Source organism: Solea solea, chromosome 3, assembly GCF_958295425.1.
Source record: "Solea solea chromosome 3, fSolSol10.1, whole genome shotgun sequence".
NCBI classification, from domain to species: domain Eukaryota; kingdom Metazoa; phylum Chordata; class Actinopteri; order Pleuronectiformes; family Soleidae; genus Solea; species Solea solea.
In genome coordinates, this window is record NC_081136.1 from 26,438,926 (window position 1) to 26,463,138 (window position 24,213).

Here is a 24,213-nt window from a genome sequence, read left to right on the forward strand (position 1 = left end):
GATGGATGGGTCTGAGGAAGGCTTTTTGGATGACTTACTATAATTGCCTTAGAAAATGGATGAATACCATCATGAGTGGAGCCTGTTAATGCTTCTCATACATACATTGTGCCTTTCGGTCTCTTTGAGCGTCTTTGAGAGAAAATGGTTGGACAAACTCTCACCTTTTAGACTCTAAAGTCATTTGCTTTCCTGTCAGTGCACCTTGACGACTGCTGTCACTCAGTCACTCAAGCCCCTGTGCGCACAAAAACCACTCCATCTCCATCACATGTCAGTGTCACTCTGCAGGCAAATGAGTTTGTCTTCTCGTTTTTCAGCTGTTGCGTGACAGTGATGAATTCGTTGGAGCCACATATATTTTCCACGTCTCTTTTCTTCCGTCTCCCCTTTTCCCCCTCCATTCCCTCTCTTCCTTCAGGTGAGCACACACTCTGAAAACACGCGCTGAACCATCGACTGTTGAACTAAACTATACTCTCTTTATTAAGCTTTTATGGCAGTTTCATTAATATACAACAAACAGCAAAATAACTATCTCCAATCCTGCAAGAACATGTAAAGTGCTTCTTTTCTTTTCTTTTTCTAAATGAGTGTTTCTACTTGTGTGCTACTGACACAAAAGTCTCATGTTTAGAGTGTAAAGTAAAGCAACAATAAAGGGAGTTTATGATGTAAATGCTCACATTGTCCAGATGGTTAAGAAAGGTTTAGGTTTAAAAAAAAAAAAAGCATTTTCCTCCGTTTCCTCACTCAATATGTACAAACCAGTGCCTGACAAGTCTGCGTTCCCTGATAAATCTTAGTTCTTAGTTCTTATACTCATTGTGTGTACAATGTTTTTAAAATGACACATTCCCATGATTTAATGAGTACTATGTTCTTAAACCCATTTGAGGCTTGAATCGACAGGATGTTAAACCAGTATAACCATCAACCACAACAAACGTTATAAAAGTGACAAACGATAGAATGACTTAAATGAGTTTAAATCCATAGGAACAGCACAGAATAGGTTCCATTCCAGTCCAACAGTAGCACTTTATCTCACACAGTGTGTTCGCTTCACAGAGATCCTTATGGTCAGTAATAAAAACAGAGCTGAAATGTCACCTAAAACCTTTTTTTTTACAAAGTCACACAAGGATCTGGACTAAAAGGACTGGCAAAAATATCCTTTAAGTACTGTTCCATTAAAGTGTACATTAGATTATCTCTGATAGGGATTCATTTACACAATAAATATAAAGCGTATTTATTTAAAAAGCTGCTGAAACACTTCTCCACTCATGAGTTTAAAGTTTAATTGAATTAATACAACTCCCTGTGTCCCTTTGTTAACATGAGGCATCCTTGTAATTTCTCTCTGTAGAATTCCATGTGCAGTATCTGCAGCAGCAACAGCTGTTCGACAAAAAGTTCCAAACTCCAAAATCAAGTCCAAACTGTAAGTGCAGTAAAACACCGCTGCACGTGCTCCGGCAGCATGTCCATTCCTGAACTTCCCCTTCATGTTTGCTTCACATCTTTGCATTTGCAGCCGTCTGTGGGAGAAAACAGGGGTTAAGAAAAGACGCCCTGTGTTTTAAGACAAAACACTTTATTCCTGTCTTCTTTACAAACAGGACGGACAGAAGTTTAAAGACACAGCTACTGCCATGGCCGCTGTGGTATGGGGTTGGGGTTTGGGTAAATGGGTGCTGGTGCCGGGTGGGAGTAGACCGGCACAGCCGTATTGGGGTTTGGCGGGTACGTCGGGGTTGGGTACTGCGCCATGACGTGAGGCTGGCTGTTGGTGGCTGCGTGTACAGGTGAGGAGGCGGCAGACGAGGAGGACCCGAGGTGGAGGTAGAGAGGAGCGGATGGCGCCGATGGGGCGGAGGGCGCCGTGGGAGTCGGGACCCTCTGCAGGACCACGTGCGGGTACAGCTGAGACTCGGAGCGGTAGAGTCCGGGCAGGGAGGCTTTCAGCAGACTCTCCTGACTCCTGTGTCACAGAGAGACGGAGAACGTCATGTGCACAACTCATGGCAGCTGCAGACCTTCATTTTAGTATTAATAGAACTGCAGCCGTGTGGAAACAAAGCAAATTTTGCCTCAAATACTTCGAAGCTATACGCCACTTTACAAAAACCGACATGGCACATGTGCAACACCTTAGCAAAATGCTAAATTGTAATAAAAAAAATCTAAAATCTAGATGGAGTGTGGGTATTTCACCTCTGATATCCTCTGTTCTCATATCCACTGAGGCCTCCTGTCAGGTAGAGGGGGCTGTCTGGAGCCAGACGGGGGTTCATCCTCTGTGACAGGTGGAAGATCTTAGGAGGAGGGAAGGATTCCCACGCACCCTCCTCTCTGTCCAGCCAGCACTCGCTGCGACGGGCTGAGTGTTTCTCTCTGCGCCTGTGGAGACACAGAGAGAGAACCTCATCAGCTGACTGGTCTTTATCCAAGAGAACAAACAAAGTATGTAATCGGTGCAATCATGTGCTGGGCTAAAATGAACCATCACTTTTGGCGTCTACCTGCTCCGTCCCTCCCTCTTGGCCCGGTCACGGCCGGATCGTTCTTGCAGGCAGCAGATGAGGAAGGACAAGGACATGGCGAGGATGACGATGCCACTCACCACTGAGGCGAGCACGGCCACTCTCAGGCCACGGTCCTCTGGTCTGGGGATCGCTAATGGTAGGGAAAACGACTCGGGTTTAGAGACTTAGATGACACAAATCGGACTTGGTTTTAAGACCCACAGACACAACAAACTTTGTTTTTCAATCTTTTAATCCTGAGAAAGCACAGACTCGGCGACCCCAGTCGAGACCAGTCAGGACCACACACTTGGCGTTTAATCAAACGATTTCAGGGAGGAGATTCCGGGGGATTTGGGATCTCACAGAAACTTGTGTGATTAATGTGACTCCAGAACGTAAGCAGACACGGAGGCGGACCATCTTCAGTCAGTCTGTGATACATCTTGAAAGACACATTAAACAAGCAAATCATACAGGTTTGTCCTCTTTCTCTTCACATTCATCCTCGTCGCACTGTGGGCAGCGCGGTCAGCTCGCTCTCATTGGTTAGTGCGGGGTTCTGCTCACGCCCCTCTCGCTATTCTGTTGTAAATATCAAACGTCTTTATCGGGAAGACTCTTGATGACGTTAAAATCCGGTCTGTTAACCCCTCACACTACAGGATGATTTGGCCAGGTAATGTGTTCAAATCAGCCTGAAATCTAAAGTCACCCAAGATTGTCGGAAGGGCCAGATTGGGTGTGGGACAGGATTTATTTATTTTTTGGAAAATGTTGGAGGCTCCCATTTGTCATTTCGGCCCCTACCACTTTTCCTTCTGGCTATGGTGTGAGTCCGGTATGCCTCGTCTATGTGTGTGCTTATAATGTATGGCATAATGTCACATTCTGACACCTGCAAGGGATGTTTCTCCACACCTTCCCTTTCTCTTCCCTTTCTCTTCCCTTTCAGCAGCACAATGCTAATTTCACACGACACATTTGCATGTCGATAGGAAACGTGCGAAATGTTCCCCGCGACGCTTTAAGCGTAAGCTGCGGCCACATTTCATGCCACAAACTGGAGAAATTACTCCAGGCGCTGTCGTTATGGGTATTGTTTATACTGAACACAGGCAAATGAGATGGTTCATTTAAGAATCATGATGATGCATCCGTGCACCAATTGTAAACCGAAAGCACCTATTTTGCCTGATACCCCTGCTCACCTTCACAGACAGGTAGGTAGTTGCTCCACTGTGGCTTCCCTTTCCTGATACTGCAGTAGATTTTGTCACTGCCGACCAGCTGGTATCCCTCCCTGCACCAGAAGGCCAACACACTGCCAATGGACACTCCGGTGCCACCTTCAACATAGAAGGAACCTCGACGTGGAGGCAGGACGGGGGTACATGACAGACCTGAGGAGAGAGGAGACACCTCGACAGTTTATCCAATAGATAACCCACATACAGAAGTGAGGAGATTGTCTTTATTAAGTTGTATTTGCACCACATCTAATGTCTGCGTGCTGTGCTCTCGTTTGGCTCCAGCTCCACGGAGAAGATTTAAACTCAGTCAAGTCACTCTTGACTTTTCCCTCGTCATTGGACGTGTGTGTTCTGACATCATCTCTCACTCCGAGTAGACACCAAGAGAGGGGGAAAGATGGAAAGCTCTATTTTTATCCTCCTTATGCTACAATAACCCCGATACCTCTGAGAGGTTTCGCGATACAGCAGCTGTTGTTAGAGAGTGCTGCAGGGATTTCTGAGGAAATCTCATCAGCATAAACCTAGAGCACCGCTAACTGTGCTAAACATTTATTTCTACACGGTAGGTCGAAGCTCAAGCTTGGAAGAGTTATTTAGTCCTTTGTTGGGTCAACTATCCAGACACAACAATCCACAACAGTTAGAAATAAAAACAGTAAAGACGTTTACTCCTTTAAAATCACAGTTCTCAGAATTTTTTAGCCACATTTGTAGTATAAATAGCTCTGGAAGTTGCACGGTCACAATGTTGGCATCTTGTATGTATAGACATGCACAGTATGACCAGCAGCATAAACACAAGGCAATGTTACATGTGTGCTAGGTTTGCTAAAATGATGCTTTAATGAGTAATGGCATGTGAAGGGCTTTGCTGTGTCAGTATTAGTGTAATCTGTGAGTGAGTGTGTGTGTGTGTGTGAGAGAGAGAGAGAGACAGACAGAGAGATAGAGAGACAGACAGAGAGAGAGACAGACAGAGAGAGAGATGTCATCCTTGCATAAAACTCTGTGAACACACAGGCTGCTCTCTGCTGATTAGGAGTGACAGATGGGAGGATTTCTGCAGAGGCATAGACAGAGAGGGAGAGGATCCCATGATCCTGTGTGAAGATGACAGCATCTCACACACACACACACACACACACACACACACACAGCAGACACGTGCATAATGGGTACAGTGCAGGGAAACAAGGACAGGCTTTTCAAAGTGGACACTAAAAGCCATCCTGTACCTCAGTCAGAGGCTGCATACTGATGATGTCACAACGTCAATTATTTATTCCATTAAAATATGACTTCATCAGTCATGTCATACTTATCATCTACTCATTAAAGGCATTAAATTGTAGCACTGATCATTGGAAAAAAAAATATATATATATGTGTATATATATATATATATATATATATATATATATATATATATATAATATAATTTCATTCATTTAAATGTAGTTTAAATTCAAACATAATGACAAAACAGATACTAAGTGTTCAGGTCCTGGACTGTGCAGTGTTCCAGCATGCACATGTCATAAAGTATCAATGTAAGTGGTCAAATGCAGCACATGCACTTTTTTTTTTTTATTAAATCCAAACTGGTGCGGAAGAGAAAGGAGTAAAGGAAGCGAGTAAATGTCCTTCTGTGATGAATGCAGACAGAAGTATAAACGTATCCTCTTTGCCAGTTCTTTGCAACATGTCTGTTTCAATTTAAAGCCTAATACAATCCAGGGATTATTCTGTCGTCTATTTTAAGGACTGAAAATCACAGTTATCGTTTTGCTCACTTACATTCCAATGTCATTTATACTTGGCTGTGACTTGCAGCCGTCCAATTAGCGTTTGTTTACATGCTTATTTTCATTTCCACATTAAGAGTCTATAACAAGCTGTGCACACAGACACCCACCACATTTGGATTCTTTGAGAACTTTTGTTCGTTTGTGTATCTTATGCTGTTTATTTCCTGCTCTCTTCTTTTTTGCAGCTTTCCTTTGTGTCTGTTTAGTTTCACTTCCTGCCCTTGAGTGCTTCCCTGATTAGCCACACCTGTTCCTAATTGTTTACACCTGTGTCTCGTTATCTCACCTTCCCTGTCTCCCTGTCAGTTTGTCTTGTGTGGCCATAGTTCACGTCTCAGCTTTTTTTTTTTTGGGTCATGTTTGTTGCCTAGCGAACATATTTGCAGTATGTTTTTGGGACTCGGGTCTCGGCTGAACGTGTTCTGCAAAGACTGTTTTTCTTAATCCTGGCCTGACTCGAGTCCTACATTTGGGTCCTTGTCTTGTGTCGGACCTTAACACGTGGTGCACCGCCTGAGAATTCCTGACCTTTCAAAGCCCGACCAATGGGATGCCAGCTGTGTGTGACGGATGGAGGATGCTCTACCGACCGAACGGTGAGTGAACAGCGATCACGTGAAGGCATGTTCTCCAGCTGAGCCAACTCTTTGAAAACAATGTGCTAAAAAGATTCAAAAACGCTAAGGATGATGAGCTGTGGTGATCATTTTATTATTCTCATACTATCATCTGCATTTATATTACCATATAACGGCTGGCTAACAAACTTGGCACGCAATCCGTGACCATATTCTGTGCTTCTTCACACACACACACACACACACACACACACACCTGCCAAAGAAAGAAGTCTTTGCCACTAAAAGCAGATAAAATATTTAGTTTGTCTTTTAAGACTGCAAGAGCTTTTTTTTTTCTTTCTTTTTTTGTTGGCTTTTCTCGTCATCAGTGCTGTAAACCTAGAGATGCTGAGGTAACGCTAACCTCCTGCGAGGGATCGTGCTCTAGTAAACAAAAAAGACACCAGTGTGAGATGGGCAAACACAAAACTCTTGGTGGAGAGGGAAAGATTAAACATGTGCGTCTTTGTTCAGGATTGTTGTGCACATGCACGTTCATGTCATTACAGCGGGAGACATTGGCTCCTAAGCGCAGAGACTTGACTCGTGTGTGTTTTTTGAGTCTTGTGCTGTATTTGCTCGGCCCTTGTTGATCTGCCCTCATTCACAAAGCCTCTGTCATTGTGAAAGCTGTGAGTTGCCAGTCACAGAGTTCAGCTTCCATCAGGGGGGGGCTAATACACCTCCGGACAATCCAACCTGGCAACCCAACACTATCACCCAAGCATCCCCCCCCCCTCTGTTGCATTCTTCTCTCCTCCAGCGCTCATCTCTGTCGGGGGAGCACTCGGAATAGTTTGTGATTAAATAAAGATTAGGCTCTCTGCATTAAAGATTCAAACATACTCACATGCACAGAAAGAGTGAACATTCACTGGATTGTACCCATGCCCTATACCTATATCAAGAATATGTGAAGTTGCATCATATGGATTTGACATAAAACCACTTTTCCACTGACCAAAAACCCCACAAACACCTGGCAAATTCTGCAGTGGGAACAGATGCAACTCTGCAATAGACATGAGTTTTTAAGCTTGGGCACTGATCAGCAGTGAGAACTGTTGGGATCAGATTAAAAAAATATTAGTATCTGTGATACTCAACAGGGGAGGAGGACAGAAATTGAGATGAGAAGAGTTTTCTTACTCCAGCAGTTCTATAGGTGTGCAACAGAAAAGGAACGTGTCCACTGACATGTAAATATCTCTCTTGCTTAACACATTTTTGGAGTGTTGGATGGAGTGTACATCAGGCTTTGGTGTAAATTGAGCAAACAATAATGATAATACTTTACTGTCCGCAGATGTATACATTTATCTATAGCTTCACAGGCTAATTGTCCACTGTGGAAATAGGAAACCTGTAGAGTTGAGGGCAACCTCCATATGTGGTCAATTTCTTTTCATTTTTAACTATGAGCGACTCTTGTTTCATATAAGACGCAGTCATGTGACCCATTATTCATATAGAAATAGTCATTAGTGCAGCTTTGATGCTCTCATCCTCGGGTGTAATGAGTTTGAAGCAGCTGTGTGTTTTCTGCATCAGTGTGTTAATGTGGGCTTTTTGCATCAAGTACTGTAGTACTGTAGACTTGCTTTACTTTGACAAAGGAGAGATTCAGTTTTCTCTGGACACATTTCAGTGGTTTGAACTTCACTGGTTAGAAAATGAGTGGAACATTGGGAAAATGAACATTCTAGGATGACGAGCTCATGTCATTTATCCTTCTGTTAGTGTCACGTTCTTTTCTCAGCTGCTCTCATGCCATCTGAACTCGCTGCTTTCTTCTCTCCATCAGTGTATCTATTTCTGTGGCGCCACACCGATGCGCGGCATCACAACGGATTACCTAATCCCCCTGACTCTCTCTCAGTGAGCGTCCCTGTGCAAACACATAAAGGCACGAGTGTTTGACTCACCCGTGCGTTAGGACTCATGTCCTGTGTGCGTCTCTAGTGCTAACTGTGTGGATTTTAGGCATGTTTATTTATTTATTTTTGTCGTGGAGAACAGACGTGGTTGAGCTTTATACGTGTTTAAAATAAGAAAAGAATATTGGGAGAGAAACTTTTGGACAGAAAACATTCTTGAAAGTTGCATCAAAGAGAATTCTACTTTTCTTTTTTGCAGCTATCTTGACTGCATTTGAAGTTAAGACAGCTAACACTCACTTAAGCAGTTTTTCTTCAAGACATGAACTTCACAAAAAATTGGGGGCATTCTCTGGACGTTTGTTGGTCACATATGAAAAAAGAAGCAGGAGATTATCTGGTTCAGATGCTTTTACAAAGAAAGTTGCTTGAACAATTAGGTGTGGACATTCAGTTACTAAGCTGGCAGGAAAAGTTCCAGGCTATGCATGTTTGAAAACCGTGTGTAGTTTGGATGGTTTTATTAGGGGAATTTGACTGGGTATCACTGCTGGTTTCCTGAATTGATTTAATTCTGATTCACAAGGTCTCTATTTAATTTATTTGATTCAATATTGATTCATTTAGAGACATATCAGTTTCCCTACCAATTTTGCTTGTATGTTTTTCACAGAACTAACAAAAGAGAACTGCAAATTGTATATAATATGGGTCTTTATAACCTGGTGCATCATTGAAACTATCATGTTTACATTGACCCCAAAGGAATTACGTGAATGCACTTTTCATTTCATATGACCACACGGCGCAACTCTACAGCACAGTTGGTGATAATTCAAATTCTAACTTGTTAAAGTTCAAACGTGTCCAGCCTACAAACGCCACAGTATTTTGTTTTCTACACTATAAATGGAAAAAAAACGAACAAATCTGCAGACTCAGCTGTTTGCTCCATGGAAGTTAAAAATTTCATGAATCAATATCAGCTTTTCCAAATAAAAATCAATATGAAACAAGAAATCTTTTTTTTTTTAACCCAGCCCAAATATCAAGTTATGGCATCAAATTTAAGCCATATGTGTATATTTCACTGCCTTTTCACTTTCATTCCTCCTTTTCCTTAGTAGTCGTCTCCCTGTGTCAACCATCATGGCTGAGAGAAAACTCATTTCACTTCAGACTCTTCCCTCGGTGTCTTTGTTTGGACTGCAGTGCTAGTTTTAAGCCGTGGGAAGGTAATAATGAAGTTGATTCACTGCCAGCAGCCATATTGGATTGACAGCAGGAGGCAGAAGAAACTCTTTGTGTGAAGCTCACCAAGTCCTCGCTGTTCAAGGGTGAGGACAGTGTGTGTGTGTGTTGTTGACAGAAATACCATTGGCTTTGCAGGTGCATGGAGTGTGTGTGTGTGTGTGTGTGTGTGTGTGTGTACCCAGGCATGTCGTGTCCCTGCAGAGGGCCATCTGCAAAAATGCAGGCATTACTTTTGAAGGTTAGATCTTTGCTAAAAATGCTGCTGCATTTTGTTTTTATGATTGAGACAAAGCAGTCTGCTCTTATAATGTGGAAATATAGATAGTTTTCAATGCATTTGTGAAGGAAATAAACAAAAGAACCAGAGTTACTGGGCCTCTACATCTACATCTGTATGTGCGTGTGTTTGTCGTGCCATCACCAGGGTTTCTTCCACTAGAAATAGCTGGTAATAGACAAAGGTAATTGGCTTTGCTTGTCGGTTAATCAGATTAAATGCATTGTAACCTTAGACGTTTAGGCTTTTGGCTGACGATCTGATCTAAAGAGAATCGGGTTGAAGAATAAGCAGCTTATTGTCAGAATAAAGTAGATGCTGTATTTAAAAGTGAGTGGTATTTATTTTTCCAGAAGAAGAAATAGTTTAGAATATTTAGCCACTGGGAAAACAAGAACTTAATTGCAGTTGCTGCCCATCACTGAACATTTTGCTCTCCAGTGCTTCAATATATTAAAACAGTGAAGGGACATGAAGTTTTCCCCCAAAACCATAGAGGAACTTTGCCAGTAAATTGTCAACATGAGACATAAAGACATATTTGTGGATGAGAGGCCACGATTTTATGGGATTCACTGTAAACACGGTTTTGTTGGATTAAGAAGAGGCAGACTGTCTGCACAGTAACTGATGCAAGTATAGACCTCATGCAGTAATTAACACACACTTCCTTTCAAGGTTGTGAGACTGTGTTAATGTTCTAAAGCTGAAATAACCGCTCCTCAGCAGCTTGCCAACACTGTAACGGGAATGGACAACTGCCACTGAGCCCGACCAGAAAAATGTACACCTGCTCGAGGGGCGCACACTTTTCGATTTGGCACATTATGATACATTTGTTTTATGTGATTAGTCTGAAATGAATACATGTCTTTATATATTACTTTTAGCAATCTTTAAACAATGTATCCATTAGTTTTAGCTGAGTATTTTAATAATATCCACTTCCTTGTATTTATTTATCTATCTATTTCTATGTGTGCTACAGCTGCTTTTCTGTCATTCAAAAATGTCTAGATGCTGGAGCAGCAGTGTCATGGATATATAAGGCTATGGAATAATGGACATTGTTAGTATATCCTGTCTAAAAGCAAGGTGATACTGTAGGAACAAAATGAACTAATATGAATTGAGTCGCATATTAAAGATACTGTCCACAAAATAAAAACGAGGGAGAGGAACTTTTTAGTATAAGTGCAGAGTCAAATGAGGAGCACCTGAAAACAAAGTAATCAATAGAAGGACACTGATCAGTTTACTTCCAGGAACAGCAGGCAGTACGGGAGTCATGCAGATATTGACTAAGTCTAAAAGCTCAGGTTTGATCCATCCACTCGAGGAGTCTAAACCTTCACACGTCTGCTTCATCAGTTTGATCGATAATGAAACGGTGCCTTCAAAGCTCGGGATAGAAGAGACATAGAATAGCTACTGTCTGACTTCTGATGTGGCCTTGCCAAGCTTACTATAATATTAAAGAAACACATTTAAATGTTGACTAAATGACAGTGATATAGTCTCTAAAGATGAGAGGTTTGGCCAATTTTCTCATAGACTTGCATACAAACAGACTTCCCTTTGCACCCAGTGGAAAACAAGATTTCACACTTTTCTGCTGTTTTCTGTTTTGACCTGGCCAAATTCTTATTTTAGGATAACAGAAAAGCAGCTGTAGCACACACAGAAATAGATCATGAATGCATAGATAACTACAAGGAAGTGGAAATGATTAAATAATCAGCTAAAAATAAGATTGCTAAAAGGAATATATAAAGACATACATTCATTTAAATTTAATTGGTATAGAATGAAAGGGTTAGAGGAACGCAAGCAAGCAAAATAAAATAAAATAAGCTTCACTAAAAGTAATCATATCCATGCAAACTTATCCAATCCAACCTTACACTGTCAGTATAAAGATAAATATATCGAATTAAAAGAAAAGGTTCCCTGAAATGTGGCTGCTTTACCACTGATATGCACTCAAAAGATGCACAATAAATGAGTATAATTAGTGTTTTATTTATTTATTTTGTCCTATAAATGACAACTGAGACTGGGTTTTATGCTCAGTCAAACAAGCTTAAAATCTGGTGGAGGAAAAAAGGAAACAAAGTGCAGCTTTTATCTCATCATACCACTGGAAAAAAGTAGTTTATACTCTCTCTCTCTCTCTCTCTCTCTCTCAAACACACACAAGACACACACACACACTTTGCTTTTGGGAAAGTTGATATTGCTTACACCTCGAGGACTTTTCATTTTTAAAAACTCTCACATAAAACCTGCTCTGGTGAAATTCGTGCATGTGGTGTGATGTGGAAAGCCACCTGATAACCAGTGTGTGTGTGTGCTATTAAAGTATAAAGTGCTTATTCCTGCTCTGTCACACATGTGCTGTAATGAAACAAGCGACTGTGTAGTTCATGCCCTAAACCTTTAAGAAGATTGTTGTTGTTTTGGCCGAGTGCATTTCTGATGTGTGTGTGTGTGTGTGTGTGAGAATTATGATTGTATTTAGCACGTGCGGCTTGCATTTTGTGTCATGCTATAGGCTGTTTCTGAAAACACGTGAGGATATGAGGCTTGTGTGTGACGAGAGGCGGGTCACTGACATGACAGTGGATAAGGAAAAAGAAACAAGAAGAGGGAGAGAGTGTGAAACTGTGTGAGGCAAATTAAGTGACGGGGAAGAAAAGGCAATCAGCTAAAAAATGCAGATGAGACTGGAGGAAAATAACACTGGAGAAAATAAACAGGGGAACTAAGGAGTGACCTATAGGCAGAGAGGGAGAAAGAAGCAAGAGAGAGAGAGAGAGGGGGAGAGAATGCATGAGAAGAGAAGAGAAGGGCAGCTCATGCACCAGTGGTGGTGTCGTCATGTGAGCAACTTCAGCCTGGACATTATAAAGTGTCTTTAGACATGAATGGACAAATGTACAATCATTGAAGCTCGTGAGGAACGTATTGTCAAAGGTCATTCCTAAGACCATAATCTTACTTTAACACCACTTAAAGGGATAGTTAAGTGGTTTTTTTAAGTGAGTTGCATGAGGTATGTACTGTACATCCAGAATATGCACCTTTATCTTCGGGGAGATGGTATAGATCAATTAAACACATATCCAATCGGCAGAAGCTCTCCTTTCTCCCATCTTCTATTACATTTCTTAATAAACAACCTGCTCTGTGACCACTAGCCCCCGAGAAAGTCTTTTACAGTTTTTATTGTTTTTAAGGGTATTCCTAGGTCTTAATATCAGTTATTTTTATCTCGTTTATTGGCTATTGTGCACAAACTTACCAAGTGATTTATGACACATATTGTACAATATAGCTTTAGTTGACAACACTCTTGTCTCTTGAAATCCTGGTCTCAGAAACAAACTCATCAGAGTATCATAGCACGTTCCATCGTTGGAGTTACAAACATTTAGGCTAAATCAGGATAAAATCAGGTCAGACACAATCAGTTACATTTTCAAAGAAGTTCAAATTGGAGTTTAAGGTCAGTAAGTAATGCAGTGACTAAGTTTTCTTGTATTATTAACTTTAAAGCTGTTTCACACAAAACAGTGACCTTTCATGTTCTTTAAGGTCAACATTTGAATGACAAAATCCTCAGCAGTCCTAGATGAGTTCACGTGTGTGAGAAGTTGAGCAGCGCTCCTGAAAAAGTCACCTACCTGTGATTGTAAACCAAATATTTTGGACATTTGAACTTGATTATTTTTTTTTTTTTTTTAGACTAAGCTATTAATTACTGAAGCAATTGCCAGAATAGTTACCCTGCTTCTCTGTTTCCTTTTGAGTGTGCAGTAAAATGAGAGGAATGAGAGTTGTCTGGGAGATATACTAACCTGTGTAGTTGCTGGTGATGCTCTGAGTCTGTATTTCTGCCACAGTCCCTGTCAGAGCCTCTGTCAGAGCCTCTGTCAGTGCCTCTGTCAGTGCCTCTGTCAGTGCCTCTGTCGGAATCTCGGCTTCGGTCTGCAGATCTGGCTGCAGCTGGATTGTCGTACCAGTCCATTCCTCTGGCAGTGACTCTGTATTGTTGCTCTGTGTGTCCTGTGTGCTCAGTGTGGAGCCTTCACCCAGCACCAGAGCACAGAGCAGGGGCTCGAACAGCAGCAGCAGCAGCAGCAGCAGCAGCATCCAGAGGTGGGAGCTGGAGCTGGTGCTTTGGTTGGTGCAAGCCACTTTTGGACTCATCGGGGTCAGATGACGAAGAGAAGTTCTGTTAAAGGAGAAGGTCAAAGCCTCATGGTCGAGTTTTGCTTCGGGTCAAAATATGGTGGAGAAATGCTTCAGGGGAAAGTTTGCTTCTCTCCTGTCCTCATTCTTGTTGTCCTCGCCTCACTTTTCTGCACTTCCTCTGCCCCTTGCACTCCTGTGCACTCTCTGAATCTCTGTCTTCTTCCTTCTCACTTGTCTTTTTTTGTTTTCCTCACTCCCTTGGTGGAAACAGAGAAAAAACCCTGGCGTTGTTGCTCATGACGCTGCTGTGCTGCATGGAGGTAAGAGAGAAAAAAGGGGGATGAAGTGAGGCAGCGTGTGTGTGTGTGTGTGTGTGTGTGGGTGTGAGATCTCACATAATGCATGTGTGCATATAAGGTATAGATCCAGCTGCAATCTGCTCCCTCTCTGCTCAATTGCTGTTGTTTTCCCTCCAGCCTCCTCCTCTTGGTCTGGCTCTCTCGTGCTCTCGCTGCTCCCTCGCTCCACTGCTCTCTCCCTCCCTGATCTCCAGCTGACTGAGCTCTTGCATAACAGAAACTCATTCGCTGAGCTGTGCTGAGCTGAGCTGTAACTCATGCTGCCTTAAGTCCTGATCTTCCAGGTCCCCCACCCTTCCCCTCGCTGCTTCCCTTACCCGTGTTCCACTTTATTCAGTGTGCAGGTATTTTAAGGTTTCACTTACATTGATTTACTATTGAATCACTGCCTCACGGGAGGTCACACGCTGGAGGTCAGGTCCACTTTGCCAGGCTTCACCATCACTGAACACTCAGCAGAATAATCCCACAGTAACAGGAGAGAATCAGAAGTGACAGAATATGACAGTCCTGCTTCTCCTGCTCTACATGCTTTTGTTGTTGTTATTTCTTCACCCCACGGAGTATTGTTTTTAGCGGCGCTGTGTGTTTGTCTATTTGTCTGTCTGTCTATTTGTCTGTCTGTTTGTTTGTTTGTTTGTGCTTCCACATATGTGTGTATATGGCCTTTTAGACATTGGTTGACATTGTGACAAGCACCTACCGCCCAGAAACTCTTGAGGGCAGGCAGTGTAGTCAGTCTGCTGTCCTCGCTGTTCAAACTGAGGACAGAAGCAGAGTGTAATGTTAGTCACAAGTTATGACTTACAGTATAAACAGTATTGTTTCTATGGTAGTTTTGCAGCCCACAGGCGGACTGATCGGGCTTAAAGGGTTAAAGTTGTTACATCTCCAACTAGTCCAACTAACTTTAATTCATCATTAACAGTTATTGGAAGCTTAATTACAAAACTGAAAATTCAAAACCTTTCTGTGTTTATTTGCATGACCTACAATTTGGGAATAAGTGACTTGGTGTTTGCTCAGTGACATGGTCCCCCTTAATTTCAGGCTGTGACACTAAATCTAGGTCAGATTTTCTACTATCCCACCACACTTCATATCCAATCAGGAGCCAGAACTTCACAAAGAGGTTGTCCTCTCTGCTTGTGAGGCGGTTTGTTACTGAGTAAATTGATCTTGAGGTAATGTTAAACTCAGGCACTCGATGTTCAGGTAATATTATGAATTATGGGTATATTTCAAGCAGGAATTCAATGATTCAGTCATTCCATCTTTTATTCTTTATTCTCAGTTTTTCTTTTCAATTAAGACCACAGACTAAGAATCAGTGCCGGCCCAACATAAGCAAACTAAGTGCCTGCTTAGGGCCCCATGACCACCAGGGGGCCCCTAGAGCATTTCATAATTTTATTGTTTGTGCATGACACTAACTTTTGCAAATTTTACATATTTTTCAACTAGTTATTAACACATTTTGTTCTTGTTTGTGTTATCTTGTTAAAGTTCCATCTCTTTCTTTCTGATTTAAATACGTGTTTTTTTTTTATTCTATCTGTCTTCTGTGCATTTGCACTTATTTGGGAATTACCAAGGTGCTGTTTGTCATTTTAAGTTATTTGACTTTTATTGTAGAGTGGCTTTTATCTTTACTTTTTCATTTAATGATAATATAACCTGATTACTTTATTATAGGTTATTTTTTGTAGCTCTTTAACCGTTGTTGCACTTTTGCACCTTGCAAATTTAGAATAAACTGTTTTATTTTGTTACTTTTTATTAGGCCTGACACCGTATTCACCTCGTAGTGTCATTTTGAATACTAAGTGAAAATCAACGCAAGATCATTCTTCTGATTTTGCTACCATTTAAAGGTGAAAACATGCCAGGCTGCAAGCAACACATTTACTGCTTTATTATTAGCGTTAATAAAGATTTGGGCCCCAAAATCTAACTTTTGCTTATGCCCATGAAGGCTTAGGACGGCCCTGATAAGGATATGAGGAGTGTTACATAGGTGCTATAAAAAATATTCCACTGTCTTGTGTGTGTGTGTGTGTGAAGATATAGGACTGCAAGTATCTGTGAGGCACTCGTATAGATTCAGTTTAGAGTGGAGTCAGTGTGTCCTGAGTGTAAGGGAACTTGCTGACAGAACTATTCGATTGTCTTAGTGTCTCCACAGACCAGTGAACAGTATCACAGTGTTACGTAGACTTCTGCATAAAGGAAGTGGATTGGTTTATTGAGCCCTTCCTTCTTGGAAGCGAGCACAGACACAAAAACAAATGTTAACATTTACCAGTAATGAATCACGCTCGCATGGTAAGAAAGAGATAAGATGGCAAGTTTAGCTCGCTTCTCTTTGACAAATACTCACTGTAGCTGTTGCTTACTTAAAATACACAAACCTTTATATATTATTTAAGAGTTCTTTTCAAGTCGGAATGAAACAATTTGCCTTTGTTCCAGCCAAAGATCCAAAGATCATTTGTCGGTTTCTCCTGGTATTCACCCCCGGATTAAACCTTGTGCTTGAGTAATCCATGTTTTCATTGGTGTAATGGAACACCACAGTGCAGAAAGATTGTTTGCATAATTATGTGAAAATGAACTCATCATATCCAGTAAAAGTTGTTTGTTTTTTTGGTTCAGAATAAATATCCTCATATTTGCAGATTGTGCTGTGGTCACTGCTGTCTGGGAAACGAGCCAAGAGTCCAGCTACAGGGCTTAGCTGGTGTTCTGTAAATATTTTTTCCACATTTGTACCTCAGCGGTACAAACTAAACTCACAAAATAAGCATTTACTCTGCAGGGCTGACATGACTGATTAGGAACAAACTACACTTCAGTGCAAACGCACCTGAAATTTCTGTTTCCCCCTATATCTAGCACTTGGACATTGTGTCACAGTGCATCACTGGTGATGTACAATCTTTCAAGTGGTGAATCTTATACAATCTTCTTTAGCCTGAGCTGAAATATCAACTGCCAGGGCTTTTCGTACACTGTAAAATACTCATAGTAAATAACTGTCTACTAGTTGCATCACTTATACAGCAAATTACTGTGTCCATGTACTTTTACACTCGGTCACTGTATTATTTTATATTAAATCCCTATCACGTAAGTAATACCAACTTCTGTTATACTGCATTACTGCATTTAATAGTATTACTACACAGTTATGCCATATATTAATGTGATTTAGCAGTGTTGTCTTGTATAGAAAATACATTTAACTGTGTTAATCATTTATTATATAATTTTCCTCTAATAGCAATGCCTAATTATACAATAAAACACAAAAATACAGTATTTTACTGTAAATGGTAGCGGATAAAGCCTGTGAAATGACAAGGATGTAATTTATTGTGAAATTTATGGTTCCGTGGCTGCGTCTGAATCTCCTGTATTTCTTTTTTTGCATCCATCCATGTGATGAAAAAGGTGCTCTCCGTGTCGGGATGGACACTCGGGTGTAATATGATGAACGGGGCAGCTCTTGCTTGCTGATAGCTCTGTTGTGAGAAAAGTCCGCGCAAAGTCGTGAATAATTGATGCAAACAGGACCAGGACCAGAAATAGTAGAGAGAGAGAGAAAAGGAAAGAGAGCAATTGTGAGGGAGCAGACAGTGTGAGCGATTACAAGACAGCAGGAAAGACGGTGAGGAACTGGGAAAAGAAAGATGGATAAAGGGAGGTCCAGCACTTTTAGCCCCCGAAAAAGCCGCCATTTATCAAATGCCCAGTCTCCTGCTGCGGACTACATTATTTACAACCACAGCTTTGCCAAAGTGGACACACGGAAGCCTTCAAAGGACTGATCCAAGATTTTATTTTAAGCTATCAAATTCTGACTGCACTAGGCAGAGTTTTTATGGTTAAAAAAATAAATAAAAAATACAGTGTAATTAACTGTTGATATTATCTTAAATATTGTCTTTTTTTTTTTTAGCGTTGCATCTGTATCATATGCACTTTTCACAGACTGACCCCAGTCAGACGGCAATTATCGGCAGCTTGCATACACAGCACAATCAATTATATATGGTGTCTTTAATATGCTACCAGCAGCAATTTCTAACATACATCAATAAATAATTGCATCATTAATTATGAAACATACTATAGGTTAACTAGTGCGGCAGACAAACTGTAGCCTCCCACTGTGCATATACTGTCAGCCTCTGATGATAATGAATGCTGAATGTCATGTTGTATACTGTATGTGCAACAGGGACAATACACAGAGAACACAAGCCTTATATACAACAAAAATAAATCTTCTGCACTGACTGTGTTTTTAGCCAAACAGCTATTTTCCGTTTTTAATCTCAGGGCAGGTAAAAAATGATGGTTTTGGTTCCCATTACACAGTCATTTGTGTCATTATTCTATTCATATTATATATGATATCAACCCTTTAACACTGAGCGTATCAAAGACGATGGAGAAAAAACCTGTACATTGTTTGCTTTTTTTGGCTGTTTTTGGACTTCGAGACAAAGACTCACTATATACACACACACTGACGGAGGTTCTGTCACTATAAGCTTAATTTCTGATGCCGCATCTTAGAGCCCATTTAACACTGCTCATACACAATCTAAACACACTGACTTGAACTATATATGTATATATATGTATATGTGTATATATATATGTATATATGTATATGTGTATATATGTATATATGTGTATATTTGTATATATATGTATATATGTATATGTGTATATTTGTATATATGTATATATGTATATGTGTATATATGTATATATGTATATATGTGTATATATGTATATATGTGTATATGTGTATATATATATGTATGTATATATATATACATATATGCGTGTATATATGTATATATATGTATGTATATGTATAAGTATATGTGTATATATGTATATGTATATGTGTATATATATATATACAGTATATGTATATATATATGTATATGTATATGTATATGTATATACACATATCACTTCCTTTATGTCTTCAGGCAACACAAGATGTAAACACCACTATGCTGAGAAACAGTGGAGCTGATGGACTTAATCAGCATTGACTGAACTCACACAGTGATCTTTATGTTTTAATTAACAACAATCTAATGTTTAGTACTCAGCTTCAAAAAGGATGAAAGCTTTTATTTCTTTTCTCTTTTCTTTTAAACCTCAGCTTCATAAATTATTACATTTTATTCTTATTCAGAATGTGAGGATCTGTCGCTGAATTCCAGCTGAGCTCATGCCTCTTTCTTCTGCTCCCAGACTGCGTCGACCAGTTACTGTCACTGTTTTAGCACTGCATAAAACTCCTCTGTCACTATCATCATCATCCACAGTAAACAACTCTCAACACAGTGGGTGGCTGATTAATTCATGTTAGTCCTACTTTAATGATTACTTTTGCGTCTCACAGTTTCTTCTTCTGATTCGTGTTGTGACAAATCACATCAGACGAGGGGGATTTGAAGGGCAGGTATAGGTCAGCTCAGGAGTGAAGGGCGATGGGTATGGTTCAAATCCCTGGACCAGCTTGGAAGTAATCCTCCATCAGGAACCAGTGACTCTGTAGCCTTGATTTGACCTTTAGCGCTTGCAAACATTTGGTGTGTGTGTGTGATTTCTTTCTCTTTTACAGCTCATTTATGAACGAAGTCTGACTACCACTATGTGGTTGATTCAACACATATTTAGGTAAGAATGAGAGCAAAAATGTAGTTGTGAGGAAACTGGGCCATCACAGCCACACATGCGACATGGTGAAACTTGAATAAAACAAGAAGAAGAAGAAGATGAAACTCTTCCTGTGCTTCATTTTCACACACACACAGAAAGAGGTCACAGCTCAGAGGGTTTAAGTAAGATCCGAGCTCGGGGTGACTCCCTGCAGCTTTGCTGTTAATTTGGAAGACGAGCAACAGTGGCAGATTAGAAACAAGCAGCCACGACAGATAAACAGGGGAACATGCGGTGGCGCTCTACCAGACTCTGAGACCCCCTGTAGCTCGTCTGAGCTTCCACTTGATCTATGCTGCAGGACCTGGCTGCAGTAACCATCAATAACCACCAAGACGGTGATGAGTTGGTATTGTTCTGAGAAAAGGGTGGATGACCTGGTGACTTCTGAAGTTAGTAAAGATGTTCTCAAACTTGCGGCCCGTGGGACACATGTGGTCCCCCAATCAATTTCATGCGGCCTGTAAGAGAGAAAACGTCTAATTCGGTCCTTTTTAAATTAGCAACTTACATTCCTAAGCACCAACCTAACAACTTAAGTTACAACAAAGTATAGGGCCAGCTGGAACTCACTCTGGCACCCATAATTTGTCTACAGAGTGCTCCTCATTATGTCTTTGTTGAACCTAACCAAACTGGGGCAGAGGACCGATAACTCGACGACACAGTCCTCCCCAAGGTCAACTCAGGGGGGAATCAGCAGAGTAAGGCGCCAGACATATTGACCTGACGTCTCTCTCTCCTCCAAACCAAAGTTATACCTTAACACTGAGATTCACAGGGATGCCCAGCGGTTAACATCTCCTTGTTCATGTTTGGCATTGTCTCAGTTCTCCTCAGATCTGAGCTCTTTCCAATAAAGCTTTTCAACTTTACTCATCACTGACTCCAGAAACCTCATCCTTGGTCGTCTCACCTAATAATCAAAATCTCTGCAACACGGCCCACCGCTTAATATCATGTTATAATGACATGTTATTTCTGTATTTTTTTCTTTAACCGATTTCTTTTTACTCATAAATATGTTTATACTGTGAGCTATTTATCCTTCCATATCAAAGCAAACGCTCTTATTTTGAAATTCTATAAAATACCATCATAAATATTATTATTTTGATGTATTTTTCTCAAAATAAAAGTAGTTTTGTGTATTAAAACAAAGTATTGGATTTACAAAGTCTCATTTTGGAGTTTAAAAATAGAGCAGACTATAAGTGTAAATGATATAAAAGAATGAAAATGAAATCATGTTGTGTCTGTAACAGCTAAAGGCTAAAGTACTGACATTAGACTGGGCTGTGGTTTTGCCTTTGTGTCACTTATGTTCTCTGGATGTGATTCCTAAGCTGAGGTTAGGGTTTGCTCAAATCTGGTGGGACATTTCTATTAATATTTTAAGTATTTTACGAGGCTTTAATCCAGAGGAGGGTGACTTCCACCTTTCCATTAGCGGCGACAGGGATGATTAATGGAGAGCTAAAAAAAGACAAACAAACACAAAACCATCCCAAAACACACCAAAATATGTCTGATCTGGACTCGTTTTACATTAAAAAACTAATTTAAAACTCTTTATAAAGATGTAAGTATCACTATGCATACATTTTATTCATCTAAAACAATCAAACATGGTTAATAATCAGCCATAATGCCTCATTTTTGTTCTATAAACGAATGGTTGTCTCAGTGACACACTGCAGTTGAAAGCTGTACAGGGATACAGCGCTATCTTGTGGTTTTCAGGTGTCACTGCACTTATTCTGCCAAATGAAAAATAATTACACCTACATTTTACATTTTTTTTTTACTAATGAAGTGAGGAAAACTTGCTGCTTCATGTGAAGAGTATGCAGCACCACAACTGTGTGGACAGCTCCCTCTCAGCCTCAGCACTGTTTCCGACCAGTGCAACAGTATTCAACGCGTGAAGAACATGTGTCTGACTCGTGTCAAATTAACGAGGAAGATTGAATGAGATTGTACAATTGAGCAATACAATTGAGCCTTAAAACTAGTGTTCTAAAAATGCAAAGGAAATTGTAAATGGAATTTAAAACAAAAATCCTGAATGTGCTGAAATATTTGTCTGAATGATTGAAATCAGAAATCAGTCATGTTGACTCAGCATTCCCAACTAGTAAGCAAAAAAAAAGCAAGATTTATTCAAATTAGCAAGACTGCACTCTCTTTCTCTCTCTCCCTCACACACACACACACACTTTGTAAAGTGCAAAGTCACTGACAAGGTTTCACAGATTTAAGAGTAAAAGAGGTTTAGAGGGAATTAGTTTACAGGCATTGGGTTACACAAGGTCCAATTAAGAATACACACAAACAGAAGTTATATCCTTACATTAGTGTGTGTGTGTGTGGGTTGTAAGAAGGATGAGTGCAATCATGGCCATTAGATTGTAACTTTACTCATGTTCACATGTCTTGCTAATTTGAATAAATCCAATTTCTTCTTTGCTGTCACACATCACAGAAGTTTGATTGGATAATCCCAATAAATGTCTCCTTGCTTTTTTTTTTATTTGCTGGACGAAAAGCTGAGAATTAATCCTCATTACACAATGGAGGAAAAGCTGTTAGGTTGACACGCTGCTTAAAGCATGTGTTAACTTTTGTCATGTGACAGCCACCACACAAATACACTTCCGTCATGTAATGCTCCTATAAATTAGCCTGAAGTATTTGAGACCTTTAGTAATCTTGTAACTGATAATGTGAAGGTGATACATGTGAACTGACAACGTTTGTGTGTTCAATCAGAATAAGAGAGATTACAGAGTGGCCCCCCAAACTGCATGACACTGTATATTCAACACTAATACACATATACATAGGAGCAGCGATGCATATTTGTTTTATTAGATTCAACATGCACAGTAATCTGACCTACAGCTGCTCCCAAGTGAAGAGAGCCATGGACACTGAAGCTACTCTTCCTGTGTTTGTGACACAGGAAAATGGCAAATCATCTGTATTTATATAGAGCTTTCAGTCTGTTTATGTGAAACAGTACTGTGAGTTATTGTCTTTGAGCTGAGAGTTAAATCACATCAGGATGAATACATTTGTTTGACCATTTTGTGATGTCAGCTGTCCTTCCTCATGATTATATTCAATGTGGATATTGGAACTGTTATCAAGGAGAGTAAAATACTATGTTTTGATCGTGTGCTTTACACTACAATTTGCACATACTTTAATACCCTCTCACACGCTGCCGGCACAGCCATCAGGAGCAATTTGGGGTTAAGTGTCTTGCCCAGGGACACATCAGCATAAAGACTATAAGAGAGCCACGAAACAAACCCACAACCTTCCATTTGAAAGACGACTCACTCTCCAGCTGAGCTACCGTCGCCCCGAAAATCAAGCCAGATAAACAATAATTGCCACAGGCAAAACAACATAATCACGTCGTTCACAGTTAATACCCAGTTTTAACAGCATCCATTCAGCCTGTTTTTATTAAGATGGCTTTCTCGCACATTTAAAATAGTGGCCAGCAAATTGGTTTTCACCCTTTTTTTTTGTTAATCCCAAAGCAAGAGCAACAACAACAACAACAACAATGCCTTCAGTCTCAGATAAAAAAAAAGCAGGCACAGTTCATCTTGAATTACAACATAGAGAATTCAACCATGTTTGAATGAGTCATTGCCTTTATATCTTTCTTATTATATTACAGAACTTTCAGGCAAACTTAAATTTGACAATTTGACAAACATGGAAACACCACAGCTGGTGGTGTTCTAAGACTTTATACTGCAGTGCTATATGCTGCAGATTTAACTGTCACATTCATGTTCCTGCCTGAACAAGTTACCCACTCACATTTACTCACTAAATCCTCTAGGAGGCAGTGTGTGACTGCAGCCTCATCAGAAAGAGCTGGACTCATGAATTCCTGATAATAAATGAACTGATAATGATGTACATTTTTTATTTATTTAAACACTTAGTATGAAACATCACATATCGCAATCCTGCAATTTTAAAGGATAGTGTAGTTGTTTTTAAGTACTCAGGGCACGGAGACTAGAGTACAATTTATACATTTTCTTTTCACAAAATATTATTAAAATTCATACTGTATGCTACTGTTGTGAATGTTTTCATTAGTTTCACATGCTGTCAGACAGTGCTTTGAAAATATAACCTAAACCTAAGGTAACTAAGAAAATGAAAGGGCTGTATGTACATGAAGGTGGGTGTAGACTTCCAGTTTGCAGAGTGAATCTAGACAGGAACTAAGACTTTATTTAATAGCC

The 24,213-nt window shown here is 40.3% G+C and overlaps 1 protein-coding gene across 1 annotated transcript; it reads right to left on the reverse strand.

Annotated features, from left to right (window-relative positions):
• Positions 1-460: 460 nt before the first annotated feature.
• zgc:162331 (uncharacterized protein LOC793007 homolog) lies at positions 461-14,064 on the reverse strand. Its single transcript, XM_058625288.1, has 5 exons — positions 13,484-14,064; positions 3,743-3,934; positions 2,529-2,682; positions 2,221-2,406; positions 461-1,987 (listed from the first exon to the last, which is right to left on the reverse strand). Exons 1-5 carry the CDS (start codon positions 13,833-13,835, stop codon positions 1,651-1,653), a joined length of 1,221 nt encoding a protein of 406 aa, XP_058481271.1. The 5' UTR covers positions 13,836-14,064; the 3' UTR covers positions 461-1,650.
• Between the last annotated feature and the right edge of the window lie 10,149 nt (positions 14,065-24,213).

Excerpts from the sequence above, each read along its gene's own strand:
- zgc:162331 (XM_058625288.1), bottom strand. The coding sequence starts at position 13,835 with ATGAGTCCAAAAGTGGCTTGCACCAACCAAAGCACCAGCTCCAGCTCC. Across the intron at positions 3,935-13,483 it reads CATCACCAGCAACTACACAG|GTCTGTCATGTACCCCCGTC; the intron begins GTTAGTATATCT and ends CTCTCTCCTCAG. Across the intron at positions 2,407-2,528 it reads AAGAGGGAGGGACGGAGCAG|GCGCAGAGAGAAACACTCAG; the intron begins GTAGACGCCAAA and ends GTGTCTCCACAG.